The sequence below is a fragment of the Dendrobates tinctorius genome, unplaced genomic scaffold (assembly GCF_039654945.1).
Source record: "Dendrobates tinctorius isolate UK_male_01 unplaced genomic scaffold, ASM3965494v1 ptg000154l, whole genome shotgun sequence".
NCBI classification, from domain to species: Eukaryota; Metazoa; Chordata; class Amphibia; order Anura; family Dendrobatidae; genus Dendrobates; species Dendrobates tinctorius.
In genome coordinates, this window is record NW_027361821.1 from 18,774,490 (window position 1) to 18,800,753 (window position 26,264).

At 46.7% G+C, this 26,264-nt stretch overlaps 1 protein-coding gene across 1 annotated transcript; it reads right to left on the minus strand.

Moving 5' to 3' along the window:
* Positions 1–952: 952 nt before the first annotated feature.
* IRS4 (insulin receptor substrate 4) lies at positions 953–24,959 on the minus strand. The gene is made up of 2 exons (XM_073547643.1): positions 21,520–24,959; positions 953–4,352 (listed from the first exon to the last, which is right to left on the minus strand). Exons 1-2 carry the CDS (start codon positions 24,665–24,667, stop codon positions 4,348–4,350), a joined length of 3,153 nt encoding a protein of 1,050 aa, XP_073403744.1. The 5' UTR covers positions 24,668–24,959; the 3' UTR covers positions 953–4,347.
* Positions 24,960–26,264: the final 1,305 nt, after the last annotated feature.

A 26,264-nucleotide genomic window follows, 5' to 3' on the forward strand; every position in this document is an offset into this window, starting at 1 on the left:
CTTAATGGAGGAAGTACGCAGCCCTCCACAAAGCCTCCGAACGCTAATGTGAACTTAGCCTAACACTTGGGTATTAATTTTTGTTCCCATTCTCATCCATGAGTGTGGGATGATTTTTTTCTCACTTGTCATCCACATACAATCAGTTTTTTACTCAGCAGATATCATTTACAGTTTCCTATGCTACAGAATTGCAATGTACCCATAAAAATCGGACGTTATACTGATGGTTCGTATGGCATGCAATTTTTTTTTGGGAGTGAAATCACGTGATTTTTTTTTTTCCTCATGCTGAATACAGCTGATCTGCACAGTCTCACTGAATAACATTGGTCCGAGTGCAATGTGATTTATTATCGGATTGGGCTCGTCAGGTTTATGCGAAAGTGTGAGCAAGCCCTTAAACACTGACACTCCACACAAATTCATTTAAGGTCTGATGCAGACGTCCATGCAAATTGGTCAAAGATTGGATTGTGATGCACGGAGTCTCCCAATCCAGAGCATGACCGCCTCATAGAAAAACATGAAGGCGTCACACTCCGGCTGGGAGAGCCGCGTCCAGTCTGTGCATTGCGATCCGATCTCAGATCACTTTGCATGGATGTCTGCAGCAGCCCTTACTCCGACTAGCTGGGCAAATAATATCTATGGTCACCACATACCTATGGTATATTGTGAATGGCATCGGAAATGTCTGAGCTTAATAAAATGAAGATTTCTGTTAATAAAATAAAATGCGTCCACATATCTGACAGTCAGCAGAATTTTACACAAAACAGGAAGCAGTTTAATAGTCCTTTATAATTAAAGGGACGTTTGCTGCAAAATACACAGGAAAAAAAAACAAAAAAAAAAAAACCATTGTTGGCAACAATCCCCCTCTTACTTATAGTAATTGTACAATAACTGCCTTGAAAACGTACACAAATGAAGAACAACAAATGTAATAAACAGTACCAACCATGTTTTATTAATTTGTACAGATAAAATAACTTTCCAATATGAAATAAAATTTACAGGACACAATTCTCCCATCATTGGTAAATTTTATACTATACAGCAGCATAAACTGACAGCTGGAAGATATTATCTAGTGATATGCTTTACATTATTCCAGCACAATACTGAATAAATTAGTTTTTTGTAAACTAAGATTGCATATTTTATGCTGTACCTGTGTAACTGACAGTGAACTAAGGTTGAGGTCGTCCATTATAAGATCTAAACTGGCAGCCGCAAGATCGCAAACGTCATAAAGAAAAGAAAAAACAAACGGGTCTATGGCATCAATCACAGAAAACCAGTGCGGTGTGGCATTAAGGATCTGACCTGGTAATCATTTTGGTACATAAAAAATTACATTTTAGAAAGATGAATACTTGTACTAGAGGGCCGGTTATGAATAAAGTCTCCCGAATATAATTCAGCAGATTTATATATGGCAAACAATTGCACTGTAAAAGATCCTAAACATAAATGAAAAGGTTAGAGAGGTGTTCATATGTGGGGCACGGACCTTGGATTTATGCCCACAAGAGATTTTCACACCAACAGCTATCCAAAACTTAAATAGATCCCTTCCTAGATGGTCCACAGTAGTAGGATGTCATCTTAGGCCAGTTTCACAGACTGGCTGTACATCTTTAGACCCGAGCATGACAGCCTACATGTGTCTATGAGGCTCACCGTTCTCCCCATGAACCAGTTCTAATAAACGGTGAATTGCTCTTAGGCCTGTTTCACACTTCCGTTTTTTCAAATCCGTCAAAATCCGTTGGTTTCCGTAAAAAAACGGATCCGCCATTTTTTTTCAGGATCCGTTTTTTTTGTCCCATAGACTTCCATTAGCGGTTACCGCGGATCCGTCAAAAAAACGGATCCGTTTGCATCAGTTTCCGTCAAAAAAACGGAAAGGGATCCGTTTGGCGGACACAAAAACGGAAGTGTGAAACAGGCCGAGTTCACATGTCGCTTTTTTTGTGGCGGTTTTAAACGTGCGATTTTGCCGCGAAAACGCAAATAAGCATCCCATGCAGTCCTATGGGATTCCGCAATACTGTGCTAATGCTTCGCTTTTTTCCACGGTCGAATCGCTTCGCCGTAAAAACCACAGTATGCTCATTAATTTAGCGGAATTGCGTCGATTACACCCACATAGGAATGCATTGTTCTGCTTACTTTCCACATGTGGCTGTGCCCACCATGCGAAAAGTAAGCAGAACATTTGCGGATGGTACCCACGGTCCGGAGGAGAGGAGACTGTCCTCCGGGTTGTGGGTACCATATCGCTGTAAAAAATAGAATTAAAATAAAAAATATTGTTATTCTCACCTTCCGGCGTCCCGCGCAGCCTTCCCACCTCTCTCCACGCTCCAGGTCCCAGTAATCCTTTGCGCGAATGACTGCGAGACGTCGCGCTCCCGCGACGTCATCGCAGTCATTCTCGCAAAGGATTACTGGGACCAGGAGCGTGGAGAGAGGCGGGAAGGCTACGCGGGACGCCGGAAGGTGAGAATAACAATATTTTTTATTTTTATTATTTTTTACATTTTATCTTTTACTACTGAGGCTGCATAGGCAGCCTCAGTAGTAAAAAGTTGGTCACACTTGTCAAACACTATGTATGACGAGTGTGACCAACCTGTCAATCAGTTCTCCAAGCGATACTCCAGATCGCTTAGAAAACGCTAGCATTCTGCAAGCTAATTACGCTTGCTTTTCCGCAGGAAAATAGTGGGAATTTAAAATGCGATTTTCCCGCGGAATGGAATTCCAGAATTCTCGCGGTAACTTCCACTACGTGTGAACGTAGCCTTAAAGAGACATGCACTTCAATAAGACAAGCTTTTGCTTTAGCCTACCGCAATCACAGTGTTAAGGTTCTGAAACAGAAACTTAAGAGGTTGTCCACTATTTTATCACGGATGACCTATCCTAAGGATGGGGCTTTAACACCTGATCGGTTGGGGTCCAACACCCCTGTCAATCAAATGTTCTCAGTGGTGGTAGCGGCGGACAAACTGCTCAATTGTGGAGCTGCTCTGTCTTATGATAGTGGCTGTGGCTAGATACTGCACACCTGACTCTTACTGATATGATCAATAAGATCAGAAGATTGAGCAGCTCTGCAAATGAGCAGTTCCAGTTGTAGCCACCGATAACAGCTGATCGGCGAGGGTGCTGGGTGTCAGACCCTGACCAGACATTGACGACCTATCCTAAGATAAGATAATCCTAATGATAAAATAGTGGACAACCCTTTTGAGCACAAGCTAAAAAGGGTCTATTTATGAAAAAGATATGAACAACAAAAGTTAAAAAAAATCAAAATTATGCAATACACTCATTTCAAACTCTAAAAGAGACACTGCATCCTCCAGTGTGATTATTGTCGTACCCACACTGTGGGCTCCCGCTCGTCGTACCCACGCTCCAGGATCCCGCTATTACAGAGTGAAAAAATGCAAATACAACAAAAAATAAATATATGAAATTAATGGAGAAATACTATCTTGTCTGTTTTTTACCTTGCATATGCCAGAGAATATCTTACTAAAAATTAATACTGTACCTTTTGCTTAATTCTAAATAAAAACTAATATTGCCCTCTATTAGAAGGACAATGATGTATAAAGTGAGAGATGCGGAGGTCGGTGGGGGGGGACTTCATGTACCATAGTCAAATGTATATTTGTTCAATGAAGGAGGCATCTTATAATATAGATCAAGTAAAATACATAGACTTTGCCTTAAAAAAAAAATTTAAACTCTCAAAATATTTCATTTACATATATCAGTTTCCTTTGTACCAGAAAATTAGATCTTGTATGGATCGACAAGCGAGCCGATTAACGCAACTGTGTACCCCCTGAGGGTAAATTTTCTTAAAGTACAGGTCTAAATTCTCCCAAGTGCTACAGCAGCACATTTCATTAAATACATAAGAGTAAATCTGCAATGTAAAATGGCACCAAAAGTGCAACGTGGAGGCCAGTTCTGAACCATTTTACAAGTCAGAGCCACTTCTTGAAAATGCAGCCATGTCTCATATGCAAATCTAAAAAAAAAAAAAAAATGCCATGAGAACGCCGCTCCCCCCTCCCCGTCTTCACAAAAATAAGTTGAAAAAATAAAAAAAATAAGCTTCCTCTTGCCGACACATTAATACAAGCTTTAAATGGCTGTACATTTAATCTGTGTGGGAACAGCAGGTACGTGTCCGTGTGAAATCCAACCCGGCTTCACGCGTGGTATATCTGCATTCTGTCTCCAAGTCACCTTAGCCTGGATTCGCAGCAGAACGGCTGGAGTGACAATCTGTGCGAGGTTTCCATGGTAATGCACTCAGTCTGCGGAAAATAAAATACAAATAAAAAGTCAATTAATGCCGAACAATTAAAGTGTACAAAATGTACAAAGCTCCAAGTGTTCCCGTGCTCACTTGCAGCTGGGCAAGGTTATGCAGTAACATGTGGGACTTTCACCATTCGCAGTGGAATGGAAATGCCTCTGCGTACAGGAAATTAAGCAATTGTCAAGAAGAAAACCTTAAAGATAACTTGTGTGAGACGTCCGTGCAACGGTTAGACCTTATTATCTCTGTGTAACACTCCGTCCGCTGCGACAACATTCTCAGAAATCTAGATCTATTCCGAGGAATCCGCCTGCTCAGCCAGGATCCACCGAAGCATATTACTGCGCCCTGCAGGGGCTTACCACGCACCCGGCTTCACCCACACCAGGACAAGTGCAGGAGAAATCCTAAGACCTCTTTCACACTTCAGTTTTTTGCATCAGTCAAAATCCGCCAAAAGGACGGATGGCGGATCCGTTTTAGAACTGATGACAACGGATGCCACCCATGAAAGAGAGAGGGAGAGAGGGACTCCTATGGGTGCGAGTATTGAGCACCCTTTAGTGGCAGCCACAGGTAGCAATAAAGTGACATTTATTCCTATAGCTGTGAGATCAGACCTTAAGCTCCATTTCCCATAAGGCGATTGGGTGCTATTTTTTAATTGAACAATGATTGCAATAAAACAATGGTAGAATTGCATCTAAAAGTACCAAATCTTGTAAAAACCAAGCCCTCATATGGTTATTTTTAAGTAATAAGTTACAGATTATGGAAGGAGGAAGAAGGGGGAAGAGAAAAAAAAAAAAAAATGCACAAAACATAAAATCACCCAGTAGAGATGGGGTTAAGAAACGAAAAGGGTCATTACAGTCAGTGAACCCAGTGAGAAGGGAGAGAAGCCCAATGGGCAAGGGCCAGTCACAGGTAGGATGAGCAGCACACTGGTAAACACTGGTGTCCTCATATGTTGGGGACACATTTTAAAATTAGAACTTCTCGTAAAAACTTGGAAACTTGTTTCGAGGAGCAATTAGAGTAGGCTCACTCCTGTGGCCAGTCCTCCACTAAAAAGCTTTGTCACAAGTGCAGTCATTTTTACTGAAAGAAAAGGCGTAGGTGGCGTGCTGCACTTTTTTCCTGTTACAGTGACAAACACCAAAACAAACTCAAAAGGGACAAATTATAGTCAGTCACCGGGGCCGTCTGGCACCTTTTGCCTCCTTATAACAATGACGATTTATTGCAGAAGTCTAATTTATCTGATTCTATAATGGAACACAAAACCCAACTGAACTGTACCTTGGGTGAAGTGTTGTACTTGTTTTGGACATCACTAGATCGGGCTCTATATTATAATGGTGGTGGTGTGGGAGGTTTGGGACACTGACAGATCCCCTTTAAAAAAAACATGTCAGCTGAGAGGTGCAGCATAAATCAGAGCGGCTCTGTTATTACAGTCATGTACGTTTTACTTGAAAACGCTGCAACGTTTCAGAGAACACCTAATTTGTGGCCGAGGTGACTAGGAAGAGTAGTAACAAAAGTATATCCCGGTAGGTTTCTCTACGGCTAGGTTCACATTTGCGTATGGAGGAGCTGCGGACTTCCTCCGTGAAGCTCCGCCCACTGCCGCACTTCTCCGGTCATCTCCGCATACCCCATCTTTAACACTGGGTATGCAGGTAGTGCGGCTGTATGCGGATGCATCCGCATGCGTCGTTTTGACGATGCAGTGACTGCATCAAATTCTAACAAGATGCATTCGACGCGAGTCGCCGCATTGTCAAAACGACGCATGTGGAGGCATCCGCATACAGCCGCACTACCTGCATACCCAATGTTAAAGATAGGGTACGCAGGCCGCATGCAGAAGTATGCGGAGCTGACCGAAAAGTTCGATTTTGGCGCGCACGGCGCACCGTCAAAAGTGCGCAGCGCAGGTCAAAGCGCAACTAGCGCACGGCCTGCGCACGATCTGCGCACCCTATGCTAAAGATAGGGTGCGCCGATCGCAGGCGCCGCTGTGTGCTAGGAGGCGGCGCTACAAGCAAGGGGCGGGCACGCCAGGCAGAGAGCTGGCTCTGGGGCAGAGCTACCCCCGGCCGTGCGTGCGCTTAAAAAGCGCTAATGTGAAACCAGCCTTAGTCTCTTCAATGCAAACAGGTTTCGGCTAAATGATTGCAAACTGAGACCTTGACAACCATGATTGTAAAATCCAAGAAGGTATGGAAAAATCACAAGTCTTCAATCACTTACTAAAGCAGTAGTTCCCCTTTAAAGAGTACACCCATCTGAGCCATTCATGACAGATGGGAAGACCTGTCTATATCTGGTGGAGAGATGTGGTCAGTGTTACAGGAAAAGTAGATCGGACTGTTTGTCCTCCAGTCCACAACTTGTCTGTATACCACAAACAGTAGAGGTAGGGATGGAGAATAGTGATGAGAAATTGTGCTCAGATAAGGTGTAGCGAGCTGTTTCATAGTGGCAACACATGCGGGGATTGCCTAACAAATAAAGGATTCTAGCAAGCTGAAGACGCTATTAGCACACGAGCATGGTCGGATCAGCATGCTCGCTCATCACTAATGGGTAAAGCACTTTAACCACTTCATGACAGCCAATACGTATATTTACTGACCTGAGGTATAAGGGAATATCATCCCCATACAGGTGACAATCCAGCAGCTGTCGGCTGTCCACTATATCTGACAACTTGCTGTATCACAAATGATCGGTGTTGGCACCATCCATATCTGTTTAACCCCTTAGTTGCTGCTGTCAAAAGTGACTACATCTAATAAATGGTTAATAGATTGTGGGGGCTTGCACTTTAATCTAATTGACACACCGAGATCATAATTGTGTAGTCCTGATGTTTGCCATAGCAGTTCATGGCCAAATCGCGGCCTTAGAGTCTCCCGGCTCTAGCGGTCAGTTCAGAAGTTAGTGACATTTAGGTGGTAAACACTTTCATTCCTGCTGTACCACTTTGCATTAATTCCTGAAAATCACCTGAAGGGTTAATAAACTACCTGACAGCAGTTTTCAATATGTCAGGGGGTGCAGTTTTTAAAATGGTATCATGTTTGGGGTTTTCCAATATATAGCACCCCTAAAGTCACTTCAAACTTGGATAGGTCCCCCAAAAAAATAAAATTCTGTAAATTTCCTTGAAAAAAATGAAAAATTACTACTACATTTTTAAACCTCCTACAAAGGTTAACAAAATAAATTAGCGTTTTAAAAATGGTGCTGATGTAAAGCAGACATGTGGGAAAAGCCGGATTACTTACCGGTAATGCTCTTTTAATGAGTCCACGACAGCACCCACTGGCGGTATCGGATCCGCCCCATTTGGAACAGGAAACCCTACAGAAAGATAAAAGGGGAGGTCCGCCTTTCCTCCTCAGTTTTGCATTTCAGAGTACCAGGAGAACCGCCAAGGATTAGGCAATGTTTTTGCATTTCTAAACTTCACTTATCCATTCTTAGCAGATATACTCTATTATTGATATCTTTAGCAGGGAGGGAAGTGAGCGGGTGCTGCCGTGGACTCATTAAAAGAGCATTACCGGTAAGTAATCCGGCTTTTTACCCTTCGCCACGACAGCACCCACTGGAGAGATTCCAGAGACCATCACCTGGGTGGGACCACCATGCCAAGGACAGTCCTGCCAAAGCTTAGGTCAGAAGTTGATGAAAGGTCAAGTCTATAGTGATTACACTGGTCAACAGCATTTTTGGTGCCAAAGATATTTCATCGAATTTAGGGTATTTTTGGGGTGCTGATTCTGAATATGTCATCAGTTTTGCCAGATTGGCTCAAGTTTTTGAGATTTTTGGTATCTTATTTATAGCACTTGTTGGTAAATGCGACGCATCATCTCATTAATTTCTTTGGATTAGTACTTGAACTGAGCAGTTCTCAATATAGTTTTGTGTTAATTAGTGTTCTAAAAGTTTGTTCATAGCTTGATTTTTGCACTAACTTTATGTTGTTGTCTGTTTTCCAGTGAAAAGCATGAACTCATCAAGAAGAAGTTGTCTTAACGATCCAGACTCATTCTGTTACATTTGTGGTGAATACACACTGCCAAAACATAGAAGAAACATAACAGACTTCGTAAAAAAAGTGTATTTTGCCTATTTTGGGGTTATGCTTGGGGACCAAGACAAGTTTTGGGCACCACACATAGTGTGCAAAGCATGTATCGAATTATTACGAAAATGGAGCAAAGGACAAAGAAAAAGCTTCAAATTTGGTGTTCCAATGGTGTGGAGAGAGCCAAAAAATCATCATGATGACTGTTATTTATGGTAAACACAGGTACAGGCACATCTTCACAATGAGGGACAGGCCTTCTTGCAGATTCCATGTTACTCCCATTTTCGTTTCTTATGCTTATTGAATCCTTGCACTTGCACTGCACAGAAATAACAGTCATCATGATGATTTTTTGGCTCTCTCCACACCATTGGAACACCAAATTTGAAGCTTTTTCTTTGTCCTTTGCTCCATTTTCGTAATAATTCGATACATGCTTTGCACACTATGTGTGGTGCCCAAAACTTGTCTTGGTCCCCAAGCATAACCCCAAAATAGGCAAAATACACTTTTTTTACGAAGTCTGTTATGTTTCTTCTATGTTTTGGCAGTGTATATTCACCACAAATGTAACAGAATGAGTCTGGATCGTTAAGACAACTTCTTCATGATGAGTTCATGCTTTTCACTGGAAAACAGACAACAACATAAAGTTAGTGCAAAAATCAAGCTATGAACAAACTTTTAGAACACTAATTAACACAAAACTATATTGAGAACTGCTCAGTTCAAGTACTAATCCAAAGAAATTAATGAGATGATGCGTCGCATTTACCAACAAGTGCTATAAATAAGATACCAAAAATCTCAAAAACTTGAGCCAATCTGGCAAAACTGATGACATATTCAGAATCAGCACCCCAAAAATACCCCAAATTCATTAAAATATTTTGGACACCAGAAAAAAAAATTTTTTTCGTTGACCTGTGTTATAGAAGGTAGAAGGAGATGACCAAATTGCCACCTTACATATGGTTTCAATTGGAACGCCTCCCCTCTCGGCCCAGGAGGTTGCCACTGCTCTGGTGGAATGTGCTCTGATGCTCTCCGGAGGATCTTTAATTTTCACGGAGTAGGCTAAGCGAATGGCCCTTACCCTTTTTTACAGCCCTGAAAAGATATGAACAGAGCCCTACACTACCTCCAGCTCCTGGACCTCTCAATATATTTTAGGACAGTTCTTCTAACATCCAAGGTGTGGAATTTCCGCTCCACTAGAGTGGAGGGACCTCCAAAGAAGGTCGGGAGGAGTATCTCTTGAGATCTATGGAATTTTGTTGATACCTTAGGCAGGTATGAGGGGTCTGGTTTTAATATTAACCTATCTTGGTATGTCTGAAAAAAGGGTGGGTCTATGAATAGGGTCTGGATATCATTCACTCTCCTAGCAGATGTCAGTGCTACTAAGAGGGCCGTCTTGAGCGACAAGCATTTGAGGGATATCGTGTCTATCGGCTCAAAGGGTTCTACCGTCAGGGCGTCCAAGACCAGATTTAAGTCCCATGCAGGGATTGCAGGTATGTGAACTGGAGTTATCTTTTCGCAAACTGTAATAAATCGTGAAATCCACTTATTCCCTGCTATATTATGGCCGTACAGTGCCCCTAATGCGGACAACTGGACTTTCAGTGTGTTTACTGCCAAGCCCAAGTCCTTTCCTCTCTGTAGAAATTCTAAGTTAGGAACAATCGGAACGTCTGTGGTATGAGGCGCTGTATGAAACTGCAGGAATTTTTTCCGTATCCTTGTATAAATCTGGGTAGTGGACTGCTTCCTGCTGTGTAAGAGCATAGCAATTAGTGTTTCAGAAAAGCTTCTTAATCTTAGTAGCTGCCTTTCAAATTCCACGCCGTCAAGTGTAAGCTGTCCACTTGGGGGTGGAAAAAAGGGCCTTGGGAGAGTAGGTTGGGAATCGAAGGGAGGACCCACGGATCTGTCACCGACATAATTCGTAGCCATGAAAACCACGGTCTCTTGAGCCAGAATGGTGCTATCAAAATCACTCTCGCCTTGTCCTCTCTGATCTTCCGAATGACCTGTGGCAGGAGAATTATCGGAGGGAAGGCATATGCCAGGTTGAACTTGCATGAGGCCTGGAGGGCATGTAGTATGTCTGGGTGATCTGACGGAGACAGGGAAGCAAACACCTTTATCTGTCGGTTCTCTTTCGTGGCAAAGAGGTCCACCTGAGGTTGCCCCCATAAAGCTACTATGTCCTTGAAGACTCGGCGATTGAGGCACCACTCCCCTTGCCGAAGTGTGTGTCGGCTTAAGAAGTCCGCCTCTTGGTTGTTCTCTCCCCTGACATGAAGAGCCGAGAGGGACAACAAATAACTTTCGGCTAAGTTTAGGATTCTTGCCACGGAAGACATCAGAGTCTCTGATCGAGTACCACCCTGTCTGTTTATGTAGGCCACTGTAGTGGTGTTGTCCGACAAGATCCTGACATGTTTCTGTTGGAGCTGTGGAAGAAAATAGTGTAGAGCATAATATACCACCGTCATCGCTTTTAAATTAGACGAGTATCCCCATTCATCTCTATTCCACCTTCCTTGACAAAAGCTATTCCCCATATGGGCTCCCCAGATGTGGGGGCTAGCATCGGTGGTTAGGATACAAGATGGTACTATAACACATGGGACTCCTGAGGATAGATGGTTATCATCTAGCCACCATTCTAGAGAAGTCAAGACCTCCTGTGATAAGGTTATCTTGCTCTCGAGGTGACCACGTCGCCTGTCCTCTTGGAGGATCTGATGCTGCAGTGTGCGGACTTGATACTGGGCCCACCGGACTGCCGGGGCACAAGAATTGAACGACCACATAGCGACATTGCCCCTCTCAGACATGCGTGGTCTACTTATGGCTGCCTCCACTTTCTCTTTTGTGAGTGCAATCTTTACCTGAGGGAGTAGACATCTCTGGGTTGTGGAGTCTAACTGGAACCCTAAGAACATCTGAAGGGAATGCGGAACGAGTCTGGACTTCTGTACATTGATGATCCAGCCTAGATCCTGCAAAGATGAGATCGCGACAGCCACATGTCTGGTACACTGGGTGACAGAGTTCCCGATAATTAGGAAGTCATCTAGGCAAGGCACGATTAGAGTGTCTTTTTGACAAAGATAGGCCATCACCTCTGCCATCACCTTGGTGAAGATTCTTGGCGCTGTAGAGGCCGAAAGGCATGGCTGTATACTGAAAATGACGGATCTTGCCTTCGAATACCACCGCGACCCTAAGGTACTTTTGGTATCTATCATGAATAGGAAGATGATAGTAAGCATCCTTCAAGTCAATCCCTGCCATTACACAGTTTGGAAAGAGAAGCTTTATGGTGGATCTGATTGATTTCATCTTAAACTTATAATTTTTTATAAACGTGTTGAGCTTCCTTAAATTTATAATTGTCCTAAACTTACCATCTGGTTTGGAAATTAAAATTAAAAGGAGAGTAGAATCCTTCACCTTCCTGTCCCTCTGGAACTTCTACTAAAACCCCCTTGGATAGTAGGCTCCATATTTCCTCTTCGAGGGCCTTTTGTTGAACTATAGAGTTAAGGTGGGTTAAGATAAAGAAATCATAAGGGATTTGAAGGAATTCTATTTTCATTTCTTCTATAATTATACTTAGAATCCATGGGTTCGAAGTTATTTGTTCCCATTTTGAATAAAAAAAATTTAATCTACCCCCTACTGGTGGGTTTAATTTTTTAATATTTATTTTCCTTCCAGAATGTTGAACCCCTGAACATGCTACCCTTTTGCTTTTCCTCCTTCGTGGGCCATCTATTTGGTCTATCCCTTTGTCTCCTTCCAAACGGTCGCCTTTTAAAGGTTCTCCTGTAGAAAGGGATAGAAGAATCAAGGAAGGCCTACTTCCTTTCTTTTGCTTTGGCGAGTATGTCATCTAGGGCTTTCCCAAAGAGAAACTCACCCTCGCACGGGGTTGCGCAAATCTTAATTTTGATTGCGCGTCCCCCTTCCAGCTCTTCATCCACAGTGCCTGCCTGGCATTGTTTACAAGAGCCGCCTATCTTGCTGCCAGCCGCAGAGTATCTGCCGATGCATCGGCCATGAAAGCTTCTGCCCCTCTGATTAATGGAATAGCGGCCCGTAATTTTTCCCTAGACACCTTCTGCTCGATTTGTTGATCCAATTGGTGCAACCACACGAGTATAGATCTGGCGGTGCATGTGCTGGCTTAAAAATTCCCGTGGTAGATTCCCAAGACCTTTTCAATGACGACTCTGCCTTATGGTCTAGCGGGTCTGCCAACAAGCCTGCGTCCTCTAGACGGTAGACTGTGTCGAGGTAGAGGCTACAACGGCATCAACTTTTGGCACCTTGGTCCATTTTAATAGCTCGTCATCGCTAAATGGATATTTTCTCTGAGGCCGATGGGAGAAAACTTCTTTGATCGCGTTTCTCCCACTCTCTCTTTATTAGGGCCTTAACTGCCTGTATCACTGGAAACGCTCGCCTTTTCTTTTCCGCCAACCCCGCAAACAATTTCTTGTGCGGTTTGGGCGCCCCTTGCTTCCTCACACCCCATAGTGTTCCTCACGGATTTGACCAGGTTATCCACACTATCCAGGGGAAATCATGACCGTCCCTCCATGTCTGATTATGACGAGGATGTGAGTAAGCAATTGGAGATTAACCCCTGTTCTTCCTCTGACTGAGCTGATGGTCACCTGTATTTTGCTCCTAGCCTCTGAGGGAGTACTGGCACGGGTGATAGCCTGTATTTCCTCCCTAATTATGGCCCGAATGTCCTTTGATGACACTGCCGACCCTTGCCTAGTCTCCTTGGTGCGCTGTTTACAGAGCTTTTTGGCGTAGGAGTCAGGGAGAGGTTCAGCGCATAAAGCGCATTCTTTATGCTTGGATTTTTGATTTTTCTTCGCCTGGAGAGGGGAGACATGGTGAAAGGAGAGGGGGGGGAGGAGGAGAGGTCAGCTTAGTAGGCAGAGTATATACATTGGACACTCACCCAGTGAAGCCTTATATTACCGGATCAGATGGCTGAGATCCCGTCCTAGGTCTTGACTCTCCCACCTCGCTCCTGCGGGCAGTGTCTGTCCTGGTGGTGCGGTCCCTGGAGGAGCTGCCCCCCCCCGCAGAGTCTCCTGCTGGAGCGTGCGCTTCTGTTGGGGACGACATGGTTCCTGCCGCTCAGCTGCGGCGCTTGTTTAAATAAATAGATTGCTCTTTTTTTTTTCTCCGCCCCTCCTCCCCGGGTTCCCGCACATGCGCCGTCGCGCTCCTCAGCCATCCTGCCCCGGAAGTTTACTCATTACTTCCGGGGCTCAGGAGCCTCTGCGCCGGCCGGCTACCGCGCCACCGCTTCTGTATGCGGCCCGCGCTTCTCCCCACGCTACCGCCACCCTTTTTTTTTCTCTTCGCGCCACTGGCACACTTACCGCTCCCTGCAGTGGCGGCTCCTGCGCGTTTGGTGCCCCCTGGCGCGCTCCTAGGTGAGACCGGGCGGCCCCCCCGGACCCGGTCATCACCTCTCCGCCATCAGACGAGGGGGGAGCCGTCTAACGGAGTCTCCCCCGACGCTACTTCTGGATCGCAGCCCCTGCCGTTCTCATGGACACTGTGCAGGCGGCGTGCAAACCCAGGTACGTCTTCCTGAAGGGTTAGTCCTGAGGTTCCCCGGGAACAGGAAACCAAAACTGAGGAGGAAAGGCGGACCACCCCTTTTACCTTTCTGTAGGGTTTCCTGTTCCAAATGGGGCGGATCCGATACCTCCAGTGGGTGCTGTCGTGGCAAAGGGTAAAATTTTATTAATGTTTTTCTGTGGTATGACTATCCGAATTAAAGGGATAATCATTCAACGTTTGAAAATTTCAATTTTTTTTATATTTGTCAAGTTTCTGATATTGTTTATAAACACAAAATATATCAACCTAAATTATCATAAGTTATAATGTGCCACGAATAAACAGTCTCAAAATCACTGGGATTTGTTGAAGCTTTCCAGAGTTATGACCACAAAGTGACATTCAAAAAAATTGGCCAGTCACGAAAGGGTTAATAGTTGAATAACAAAAGTCACACAGTGTGTACAACAAGGGTTCCAACTAGGTCACATGTGTGAACAAGGCACGTCGCAGGTGGCACGGGTCAGGAGCGCCTGAGTTCACTGATGCCAATTTCAGCACTGCAGGGTTGAGTCAACTGAGCATGTCTTAATTGAAAGGGAATTTTTAATACGTGACCACAGGTTGGCGTCAGTGGTCACATGCTGGAATCTTGTGAACAAATACCAAGAAAAGCGCGGACACATCGGAACCGAACTCTTCTTCTAAGATTTTTAATGTCCAAATGTATATGCGTATGTGCACAAGATATCAGGAAAAAAAGCGGTGTAAAATATGTACGTTTTTGATGTGTTTTTTCCTCCAGTGATTAGAATGGGTGAAAAATGCTGAAAGAATTGACATGCTGTAAATGTGAAACTGCTGCAAATCTGCAATCAAAAAATAAGCAACGCGTGTATGAGACGTCCTGTATCTCACTCACTTTGCTGGTACTAAGACATGGCTCAGTTATTGCGACTAAAAATGCAACAAAAACGCTGCACATAACATGTCCACAGACCCTAAAAGCTGAATAAGCTTCTTAAGGAAACAGTAGGTTTTCATTCACAATTATGTCACAGCAACATACTGAACGCATTCAGGGAAAATACCAAAAATACACAAAAACAGTCTGCATTAAATTAGTCTCTAGTCTAAGTGATCGTCTAGGGGAAAGTGGATGCAAAGAATGAGGGTGTGATGATTACCACAAACGTGATATTACATATATACACACACGGAACTAATGCATACAGTTATTGTGGCCATACAGCAGCCTACATGGACACACAAGTAAAACATAAAAAGCAGCATCCTTAAAGGGGTTGTCCACTATTAGGACAACCCCTACTCAGTCTAAGTGTTTGGCCCCGATTAAAAAAAAAAAAAAAAAAAGCCTATACTTTCTTCCCGTGCTCCATTCCAGCGGTGTTTCGGGGCTCATGTGCGGTTGCATGATACTTGGTGCCTGGCTCCCAATCACCCCTGGCGTCACTGTCCCTGCCTCCTGTCAACTTGAACATGAAGAGGAAGTCAGATCAGGATCAGGTGCAGCCCGGACTTCCTCTTCATGTTGAATTCGACAGAAAGCGGGGGACAGCGACGCCAGGGGTGATTGGGAGCTCGTGTGTCATATAGCCGCACGAGAGCCCCGGGACCATCAGTGCAACGCAGGAACACAGGAAGAGAGTATACAGTGGGGCAAAAAAGTATTTAGTCAGTCAGCAATAGTGCAAGTTCCACCACTTAAAAAGATGAGAGGCGTCTGTAATTTACATCATAGGTAGACCTCAACTATGGGAGACAAACTGAGAAAAAAAAAATCCAGAAAATCACATTGTCTGTTTTTTTTCATTTTATTTGCATATTATGGTGGAAAATAAGTATTTGGTCAGAAACAAGCAATCAAGATTTCTGGCTCTCACAGACCTGTAACAACTTCTTTAAGAGTCTCCTCTTTCATCCACTCATTACCTGTAGTAATGGCACCTGTTTAAACTTGTTATCAGTATAAAAAGACACCTGTGCACACCCTCAAACAGTCTGACTCCAAACTCCCCTATGGTGAAGACCAAAGAGCTGTCAAAGGACACCAGAAACAAAATTGTAGCCCTGCACCAGGCTGGGAAGACTGAATCTGCAATAGCCAACCAGCTTGGAGTGAAGAAATCAACTGTGGGAGCAATAATTAGAAAATGGAAGACATACAAGACCACTGATAATCTCCCTCGATCTGGTGCTCCACGCAAAATCCCACCCCGTGGGGTCAGAATGATCACAAGAACGGTGAGCAAAAATCCCAGAACCACGCGGGGGGACCTAGTGAATGAACTGCAGAGAGCTGGGACTAATGTAACAAGGCCTACCATAAGTAACACACTACGCCACCATGGACTCAGATCCTGCAGTGCCAGACGTGTCCCACTGCTTAAGCCTGTACATGTCCGGGCCCGTCTGAAGTTTGCTAGAGAGCATTTGGATGATCCAGAGGAGTTTTGGGAGAATGTCCTATGGTCTGATGAAACCAAACTGGAACTGTTTGGTAGAAACACAACTTGTCGTGTTTGGAGGAAAAAGAATACTGAGTTACATCCATCAAACACCATACCTACTGTAAAGCATGGTGGTGGAAACATCATGCTTTGGGGCTGTTTCTCTGCAAAGGGGCCAGGACGACTGATCCGGGTACATGAAAGAATGAATGGGGCCATGTATCGTGAGATTTTGAGTGCAAACCTCCTTCCATCAGCAAGGGCATTGATGATGAAACGTGGCTGGGTCTTTCAACATGACAATGATCCAAAGCACACCGCCAGGGCAACGAAGGAGTGGCTTCGTAAGAAGCATTTCAAGGTCCTGGAGTGGCCTAGCCAGTCTCCAGATCTCAACCCTATAGAAAACCTTTGGAGGGAGTTGAAAGTCCGTGTTGCCAAGCGAAAAGCCAAAAACATCACTGCTCTAGAGGAGATCTGCATGGGGGAATGGGCCAACATACCAACAACAGTGTGTGGCAACCTTGTGAAGACTTACAGAAAACGTTTGACCTCTGTCATTGCCAACAAAGGATATATCACAAAGTATTGAGATGAAATTTTGTTTCTGACCAAATACTTATTTTCCACCATAATATGCAAATAAAATGAAAAAAAAACAGACAATGTGATTTTCTGGATTTTTTTTTCTCAGTTTGTCTCCCATAGTTGAGGTCTACCTATGATGTAAATTACAGACGCCTCTCATCTTTTTAAGTGGTGGAACTTTCACTATTGCTGACTGACTAAATACTTTTTTGCCCCACTGTAAGCCTTATTTTATAGGGCCAAACATTTAGATTGTGGAGGGGAATGTCCTAGCAATGGACAACCCTTTAAGAATAGATCTAATGGACCAAGATCCAAAAGTAAAAATTGTACTCACTACTCAAAGGTGAAACAGTCACAAGGGATTTATACAAATCCTATCTTTAACTTTTAGACCTCTTTTAGGCTACTTTCACACATCCGGTGTGTGGGGTCCGGCGGCGTGCGGCGAAAAGCCGGGCCGCCGGATCCGGCCTGCAGCCGTGACACCGGATGTGTGTGCGGCGAGATGATACGGCTCTGACATTATTAAAGGAGCCGCAGGACAGAGGCAGCCAATGAGACAGCTGCTGAAAGGGAGGTGAGGGGAGGAGAGGATAGGAGAGGGGAGGGGAGGAGAGGGGAGGGGGGTGGAGAGAGAGACATGGGGGGTTAACATTAGTGTCCAGGCAAGAGAATCTCTCTCTCTTGCTGGGCACTTGTGGGGTTAACCCCACAGAGAGATCTCTCTCTCTCACCCAGACACTGAGTGTTAACCCCACAAGTGCCCGGCGAGAGAGATCTCTCACAAGTGTCCGGGTGACAGAGAGATCTCTCTCTCTCTCGCCGGGCACTTGTGGGGTTAACATTCACAGAGTCCGGGCATGCGCTGTGGAAAAAGCCGGTCCGGCGCTGCAAAAAAACGTTACATGGAACGTTTTTTCCAGACGCCGGACAGGCTGTTTTTGCCGGATCACGCAAAAACCGGATACGCCGCATAGGTATCCGGCGCGATGCGGCAATAATGAAACTGAATGGGGGAAAAACCGGATCCGGTGGCAACCGGCGCCCGTTCCGGTTTTTACACTTTTCGCCGCATCGCGCCTGATGCTGAAAACCGGATGTGTGAAAGAGGCCTAAAGGGAACCCGACTGCAGGATTCTACTCAGTAACCTACACACAGCATCAGGTCAGCACCGTTACCCTAATTAAAATGATACCTTGGTTGATGAAATCCATCTTGTGGTTGTTGTGTAATCTTTATTTGTAGTTTTGAGTTATTGATATGCTGGTGCTCCAGGCGGCCTGTGTGTGTGGGGGGGGGGGTTTGAAGTCTTCATGAGGTGCTCTGATTAGATATTCATGTGTATGGCTCCTGACAGGTCACTGATCCCTCACTGACCTGCCCCCTATATTCATATTGTATATCTTATTGTTTTGAGAAAAAAAAAGACAAATGACGTTCATCATGCCTGCGCAGTAGCATTTATTGAATCGCCAACAGATCTTGGTGGAGACTTTTTTTTCCCCTCTAGCAAAATGGTGCCTGCTCAGTAGCACTATCGCGTTCTGAGGGATGAGAGAACGTGAAAGAGAGAACGTGAAAGAGAGAACGTGAAAGAGAGGACGTGAAAGAGAGGACGTGAAAGAGAGGACGTGAAAGAGAGGACGTGAAAGAGAGGACGTGAAAGAGAGGACGTGAAAGAGAGGACGTGAAAGAGAGGACGTGAAAGAGAGGACGTGAAAGAGAGGACGTGAAAGAGAGGACGTGAAAGAGAGGACGTGAAAGAGAGGACGTGAAAGAGAGGACGTGAAAGAGAGGACGTGAAAGAGAGGACGTGAAAGAGAGGACGTGAAAGAGAGGACGTGAAAGAGAGAACGTGAAAGAGAGAACGTGAAAGAGAGAACGTGAAAGAGAGAACGTGAAAGAGAGAACGTGAAAGAGAGAACGTGAAAGAGAGAACGTGAAAGAGAGAACGTGAAAGAATTTTTTTCAGCCGCCAGAACAGGATTTAGGGTTAAATTTCAGACGAGGAAATTCTTCCGGGCATGCTCAGTGTAAAAATGCAGATCCGTGCAGAGAAAAAAAAATGTTGCATTATCCGTCCACTCAAGTCAGCGGACGCCAAAATTTTGGCGGATCCGTCAAAAACTGGATCCAACGGATGACCATCGGTCAAAACCCGCCGCTAATGCAAGTCAATGGGAAAAAAAACAGATCCGCCAAAAAAATGGCGGATCTTTTTTTTGCAAAACGGCGGATTTTGACTGATGGAAACAAACGGAAGTGTGAAACAGGCCTTAGAAGCCATACAAATGAATATGCAGGCAGATCACCACATAAAGCCCAGCCCCACAGGCCTCTCGAGCATGAGAACCTCATTAACTGAAAAGATTAAACAACAAGACAAATTTTTAGCACCCAGGTATCATTGTAATCAGTATAATGGCGCCAACCTCACAGTGTGTAGGTTACTCAGCACAATCCTGCTGACAGGTTCCCTTTAACAGCACTTCTGCAACCCCTCCATAAGAGCTCAGCCGCACCGTAACTCTACAATAATGCCTTTTCTAACAGTCCTGCACCATATGCTAATCTGTGACGAGTGGTCAGATTGCAGTCCTTCGGACTGGGCACTGCTCCTCCTTTATGCCCACAAATACTTCTCCTGCCTTGAATGATGTAGACGACAACACTTGTGTCAGCAACAGAGCCTGTTAGGCTGTGTGCACACGTTGCGAATATATATCGGATCCGCAGCTGATTTTTCTGCGCAGAAACGCTGCATATCCGCATTGTGATGTACAGTAGCCTTAAAATCAATGAAAACAAACCGCTGTGCAGACGCTGCGGATTTTCCCGCGGTACAAAATCCGCAGCATGTTACTTCTTTTGTGCGGTTTTCCACCTCCCCTGTCTCCAAATCCGCAGGGGGGGAATCCGCAGTGGAAAACCGCAAGAAAACCGCAGGAAAAATGGAAGAAATCCACAGGAAAAATGCAGGTCACTTGACCTGCGGATTTCTTCCATTCTGCGCAGAAAAATCCGCAGGGCCAAAAAGTCCGTCTGCACTCAGCCTTACAGTAACACCTGTGCAGTGGGCACAAGACCTGTGCAAGCACAACAGGCAGTGTGGATGACAGAAGACAGTGCCAATCAAGACAGGAGACGGGGTGTGATTGTGGGCATTAAAGGGGGTACTGAGCACAGTCCTGAAGTAACTAAAGGGCTCATCAGCACAGACTAGCATATGGCACAGTTATAACAGGCATTATGCGGGGCAGCTGAGCTCTTATAAAAAAGGGATGCAGGAGTGCTATTAAAGGGCAGTAGGTTCAACCAACCTAAGCCGTCTATATGGGCATGTAGGTCATAGGAAGCTGAATAAAATGATATCTTGATAGCTGCGATCTTAAGTCTTATTCCACAGAAATCCACATTTTTCTTATACATAAAATTCTCTGTTAAGATCTACGGGCCGGACACTGATCTGAGAATCTGCCTTCAGAGATTTTTTTATGTCAAAGGGGGAGTCACCAGTGTGAGACATGTAATGACTGACACTGCTCTCCTGATCTATATGTCTCACAGGTAACACCCCTTTGAAATAAAATAATCTCTGGAGGCAGATTCTCCAGGAGATCAGCATCTGGCTCATAGATCTTAACAGGTCTCATTTATTCAGCTTCCTATGACCTACATGCCCATATAGATGGCTTATAATGACAGATTCCCTTTAAAAAGATGCAAAAGCTGGAGGATGCAATTTATGTAGAGGAAATCTGGCGACAGGGTTCCATTTACATTTATGGAATGCTAAGAAGCTACAGGTCATTAAAGGTGTTGCTTTTCAGAAAATCCCCGTTCTTGGCTGCAGAATGACATTTTTTTCTTGAACTGTGCTTAAGGCACCCAGGTGCAGCGCTGAGTCTCCACTGCGGTTTACGAAGTCCAACACTACAGCACTGAAATCAAAATCGATTACTGAGCTCAGCGGCTGTGAGAGAGGAGCGCTCCGTCTACACAGGCAGAGCCATTGACCTCAGTGATTGGCTGCAGCGCTGTCAAAGTGATGTAAGCGCCCGCAGTCAACAGCAAACACATGAAGCAGCAGGGGAGTGCAAATGGACATGGGGACAGTGAGTTAAGCAGTTTGCTCTCAGTTATCACAGAGGACTGGAATTTTCTGAAAGAGACATCCCCTTTTACACACAGGTTACACAAATGTTACACAATAAAACCACCATACAGCATGAGTAACCTTTGCCCAGTTATTTCACAGACAGTGCTATATCCTTATTAACACAACATGCCCACGTAGCAGCTGCATCACATGGTTCGCTATATTGCAGGGGGCCGCACAGGTTACGGGTCTCAAACACACACGTTTATTACAAACCTTTTCTGGAGGTAGGGCACTTCAGACAGTCCGACCTAGTGAAGTCGATGCTCACATAAGCTCCACTTTCCAGATTTCTGCTGCTGTTCTGGTTGCAGGCTGGTGATGCTGTCTCACAGACACCTTCGTGCATACTTAGGGCAATGTAATTTAAGCCATGCTGGAAACCTGTGGAGCAGTGCCTGGACATTTTTTTCTCTTGATCACAACTGCTTTCATCAGGCTTCAGCCAAACATTGTCAAAAGAGGCAGAACTATGCCTTTTGCCACTCTCAGTAAAGCAGGAGGAAGTAGTAGTTACAGTGCTGGCAGAGGAGAAAGTCTCTGAGCTGTGCCTCCGCCGTCCTTGGGCATCTGCACGGATAACCTTAGGACCAACTACTGGCTCAGACACAGGGTGAATTACTGAAGGAAAGCCACCGGTAAAGGAGGTGACATCGCCAATGCATAGCCGGTTCACTATGGCAGAAGGGCTGCCCAGCTGCGTACCATTCTCTGCATCACTAGGGAAGGGCATTGGAGGGGTCATTGCCATATTAAAAGTCATTGTTGTGTAGTCATTCCTATTGTTGGTGGCGCTGACACACGCCATACCACACGGGAGCTTGGCGTATTCTGCACCGGGCTGAGTTCTAGAAATGCCAGAGCGGGAATAGGATGAAATATCTGTTAAAGAGTTTGTCGGCTCAGTTGCGGCTTTGGGGGACTGTACATCGATATCTACACTCATGTAGTCAGATAACGGGGATTGTCTATGGTCACAGCTTGAGCCCAATGAAGACGGCGATCCCTCTGCAGACAAGGAATAGGGCGTACTACTTGCTTTGTCACTAAAGTCGATATTGATGTATTCACCGGGACTAGTGGGTTCGGTAGAATGATCGAATATCCTTGGTATTGTATTGCTCCCTCTCATAGACAGAGTCAGTTTGGTTGGCCTCGGGGCCCTCACTTGCTGATCCAGGACACTAATGGAAGCTTTAAGGTCAATCTTGGATTCTCCATTAGCATCTCCATCGGTTGCACTGTCCAAGCCCAAGTGTAGGAGTTTCCCGGGTGAGGACATGGGGACATACTCATTGTGATCACTGCCAGGCCTTGATGAACTTTTAAAGCTTCTAGGTAGAGAAAAGTAAGAGCTGAACCCCTGGGAATTACTGACATTACAGTCATTTGTCTGTTTACTAGATGAGTTCCTACAAGACATGTCCATGTATTCCCCATTGGGGATCCTTTCTTGATTGCCTTTAGAAAGGCTTCCAGATAATGAATTTGGTGAACTGGCAACTGGAAACATCATCATGTACCCTTTAGAGTCCACCTGAGAAGGACACGGGGGAATTATTTGTTTAGGTGCAGAAACACTTTTAGGGGCCATTGGCAAATAGTCACCGTCATAGGGCATAGAAGGCATCATTGGCATGTAGCCGTCATCCTTGGCTTTACTCCTATTTTGGTTACAAACTGAATCCAGACCATTACTGTAATCCTTGGGATAACTGCCGTCTTTCGACTTTGGTGATTCAGAGTAGGCAAACTGCTTGTTAATCTCCTCGGAGTCTTCATCTAAGGAAACCGCCGCCTGGGACTTGTGGTGTTGTAGTGCAGCATTGCTCGGTTTTGTTAAAGAGTAGGTTCTCTTTCTAATGCATTTGTCAGCCTCCATATAATCGTCTCTCCCATTAGGCTGGTTTCTCGTACTCATGGACATGTAGTCACTCAAGGTATTTTCCTCTTGGATTGGTGGGGTGTTACCCAGCGAGTCGGGAGTATTACTTCTCACCCTGAAGTACCTGAGGTCACCAGGGCTGGAGCCATACTCATCAGATGAGATAAAGCCGCCATCACTTGGGGAGCCACAGACGGAGGAGCTCGGTCTGTTCTGGGGCTCGGATGCAGAACCATGGCCACTACTGGAGCACACGCTTATAGGACTGGTAGCTGCTGGGAAGTGGGAGACTGGTAGGGATTCTGATCTGGAGTGGTACCCAGAATTAAAAGGGGCTCTGACATACCTCCCGGTGCCCTCCTGCTTCCCCAGGTTAATCCTCGCCGTGTTCAGATGGATCAGGCTCCCGGTGACGGACCGGAACGGCCGGGTCATGGTGCCTTCCCCCTCGCTGGAGGTCCGGAACCTGTAGGCACTGTTCTTCGCGGTAGGAGGGGTGCCGGCCACGCTCTCGGTCCGGGACCTCCTTTGCAGGCCGGTCTGGCTGGGGGGCAGGTTGCCCAGGTACCTCCTGGTGGTGATGAAGGAGATGGGGTTGCTCCCGGAGGACTGGCTCTTGCTCCTGGGTCTGAATTCGGAGTAAGCCTTCAGGGCTTTCATGGTCTCCAGGAAGGTCTCATGCATGTTCTGGGCCACCACGCTGTCGTCCACCTGCATCCACAGCTCCCCGGCGCCGGTGGAGGACGAGCGGCCGACCTCTATGAAGAAGTAGTTCTCGGAGTGGCCGCAGCGGCGGATGTTCATGAGCAGCAGGTGCACGCAGGCCACGTCCGCGCTCAGCTTCACCAGGTGCACCGCCTTGCTGGACAGGCACAGCCGGTACACGCCGGACAGGTTCTTGCTCTGGCCCAGGCCCCGCGGCTTCACCGTCACCTGCCAGACCTCCTTGTAGAGCGGCCCGGCGCGCAGCCCCCCGTACGTGGCCTCCAGCTCCTCGGGGTCCAGGCACGAGCTGGCCGTGTTCTCGCTGATGAGCTCGCTGAGGGCCCGGTACCAGGCGTCCTGCTCCGGCTCGCTGTCCGCCACCATGGCGAAGTACTCGTCCTTGGTGTAGAGCGCCAGCAGGTGCTTGCTCTTGGCGTCGGCCCTGCGGCTCACGGTGAAGCACTGGGACAGGAAGATCACCCTCTTGGGCGCTCCGCCGGGCCGCTGGCCGCTCCGGAATTTCTTCTCGTTGTCGTAGTACTCCAGGCGGGCGGGCCCCAGGTGGCTGTGTGTCCGCAGCACGAAGTAGCGCTTGTGGCCGTGCTTCTGCTTCCGCAGGTAGCCGCGCTTCCGCACGTCCTCCTCTCCCGGCGCCGCCGGCTCCTCCTGCACCTGGGACAGCGCCGGGCCGGACAGCCGCCGGTAGGACGGCTCCTCGTGCTGAGGGGGAGACAGCTTCATGGCCGCCCGGCTGCCTCTGTCGTCCCCCGCCATGGAAGGCTCGGAAGCCGCTGCTGGGCTGTGGAGGAAGCCGGCTGTCCCCGGCTGCAGAATGAATTAACCAGCGCGCCTCACAGCAGCGTCACACACCGGGATGCCGGGACTAGACAGCAGGCATGGCGGCCACCAGGGAGCCCAGACACTCCGTATCCCCGCACCGGACGGGGCAGCCGCTCCTCTCGCCGTTCAACATTCACCACAGACAGACTAGAAGCGGGGGAGGGAGGGAGAACGGCACGGCGAAAACAACACGTGACCCCGCCCGCCTGCGTCACTCAAAACACCCGCCCACAACGAGGGGAGGGCGGGCCAAGCCAACTATCTATCAATGACAGAGGAGCCAGCCAATCACGGCGCAGCCTTGCGCAAACATTCCCGCAGAATGGGCGGGGCACCTGTCTAACTCGCATCGCTCCGCCCACTTTTTACTCACGCTTTGGGATGTAAACAGCGACCTGATTGGTGGCTGTGGAGGAGGAGCGCGGGAGTCTGCTAATAGGCGTACAGTAGTAAAGGGCGTGGTCACGGCGCCACTCGCTAGGCAGTGATTCGCTGAAAATGGGAGCAGTTAAGGTTTGGCGGGTTTGGGTGTCTCCCTCTTCGTTCCTTCTAGTGAGAGAGGAGGGGTTTATCGCCTGCTTGTGATGAGACGTAAACAACAGTCTGGGGAGCGACGGCTGCGGGAGGGGGAAGCTCACACGCCACACGGGGCCGGGCAGCCACACAAACGGATGCAGAGCTGCGCAGTGCCCGGTGCGGCAGACAGGGAGCCGTTCTGCAACAGTATGGGGTGGCCGTGTGTACGGGGCTGTACGCTCACAAGTAGCATGTGCGGCTGCAGAAGGGCGCGGACTGCGCGTGTCACCATCAGCGCCTCATAGACGGCAGTCCAGACGGGCAGCGCGGCCACCGGGGCTTGTCCTGGAGCCACTGGCTCCTGATTATAGGCCGTCTTCTGATAAACACATAGGAGCACGTTCAGACAGGAGTCAGTCCGGGTGTAAACCGCTCGTGTGCAGCCAGCGGCTGGCCGGTCACCGAGGCAGACAGTGACGGGTTGTGTCCGCAGTGGCTGTGCTTGGAGGGCCGCAGCGTGCACCGGTCTGGAACACGCACTCCCGAATGGCTGTGTTCACAAGTCGCATTTTTGCTGCAAAGTTAGCTGCTAACAAAAAGCCAATTTTTCTTAAATTTAGCTGCGGTTTTGTCAGAGCACCTTTCTCTTGTGCGTGCTGATAACGTTTAGTGCATAACAGAATTATCTGATTAAACTTCTTCAGGTTTTGGCAGCAAGACCCGATACCTGCGGTTTTCTCAGCATTTTTGGCACTAGCCATGCTTAAAGGGAATCTGTCACCCCATTTTTCGACTATGAGCTGCCGGCACCGCCATCAGGGGCTTATCTACAGCATTCTGTAATGCTGTAGATAAGCCCCCGATGTAACCTGAAAGATAAGAAAAAAGAGTTCGATTATACTCACCCCGGGGTCCAGTCTGATGGGTGTCGCCGTCCGGTCCGACGCCTCCCATCTTCAAACGATGACGTCCTCTTCTCCCGTCCTGTCATGGCTGCGGCACAGGCGCACTGCTC

Bases quoted from the DNA above. Each gene is read 5' to 3' on its own strand.
- IRS4 (XM_073547643.1), bottom strand. From the start codon at position 24,667: ATGGCGGGGGACGACAGAGGCAGCCGGGCGGCCATGAAGCTGTCTCCC.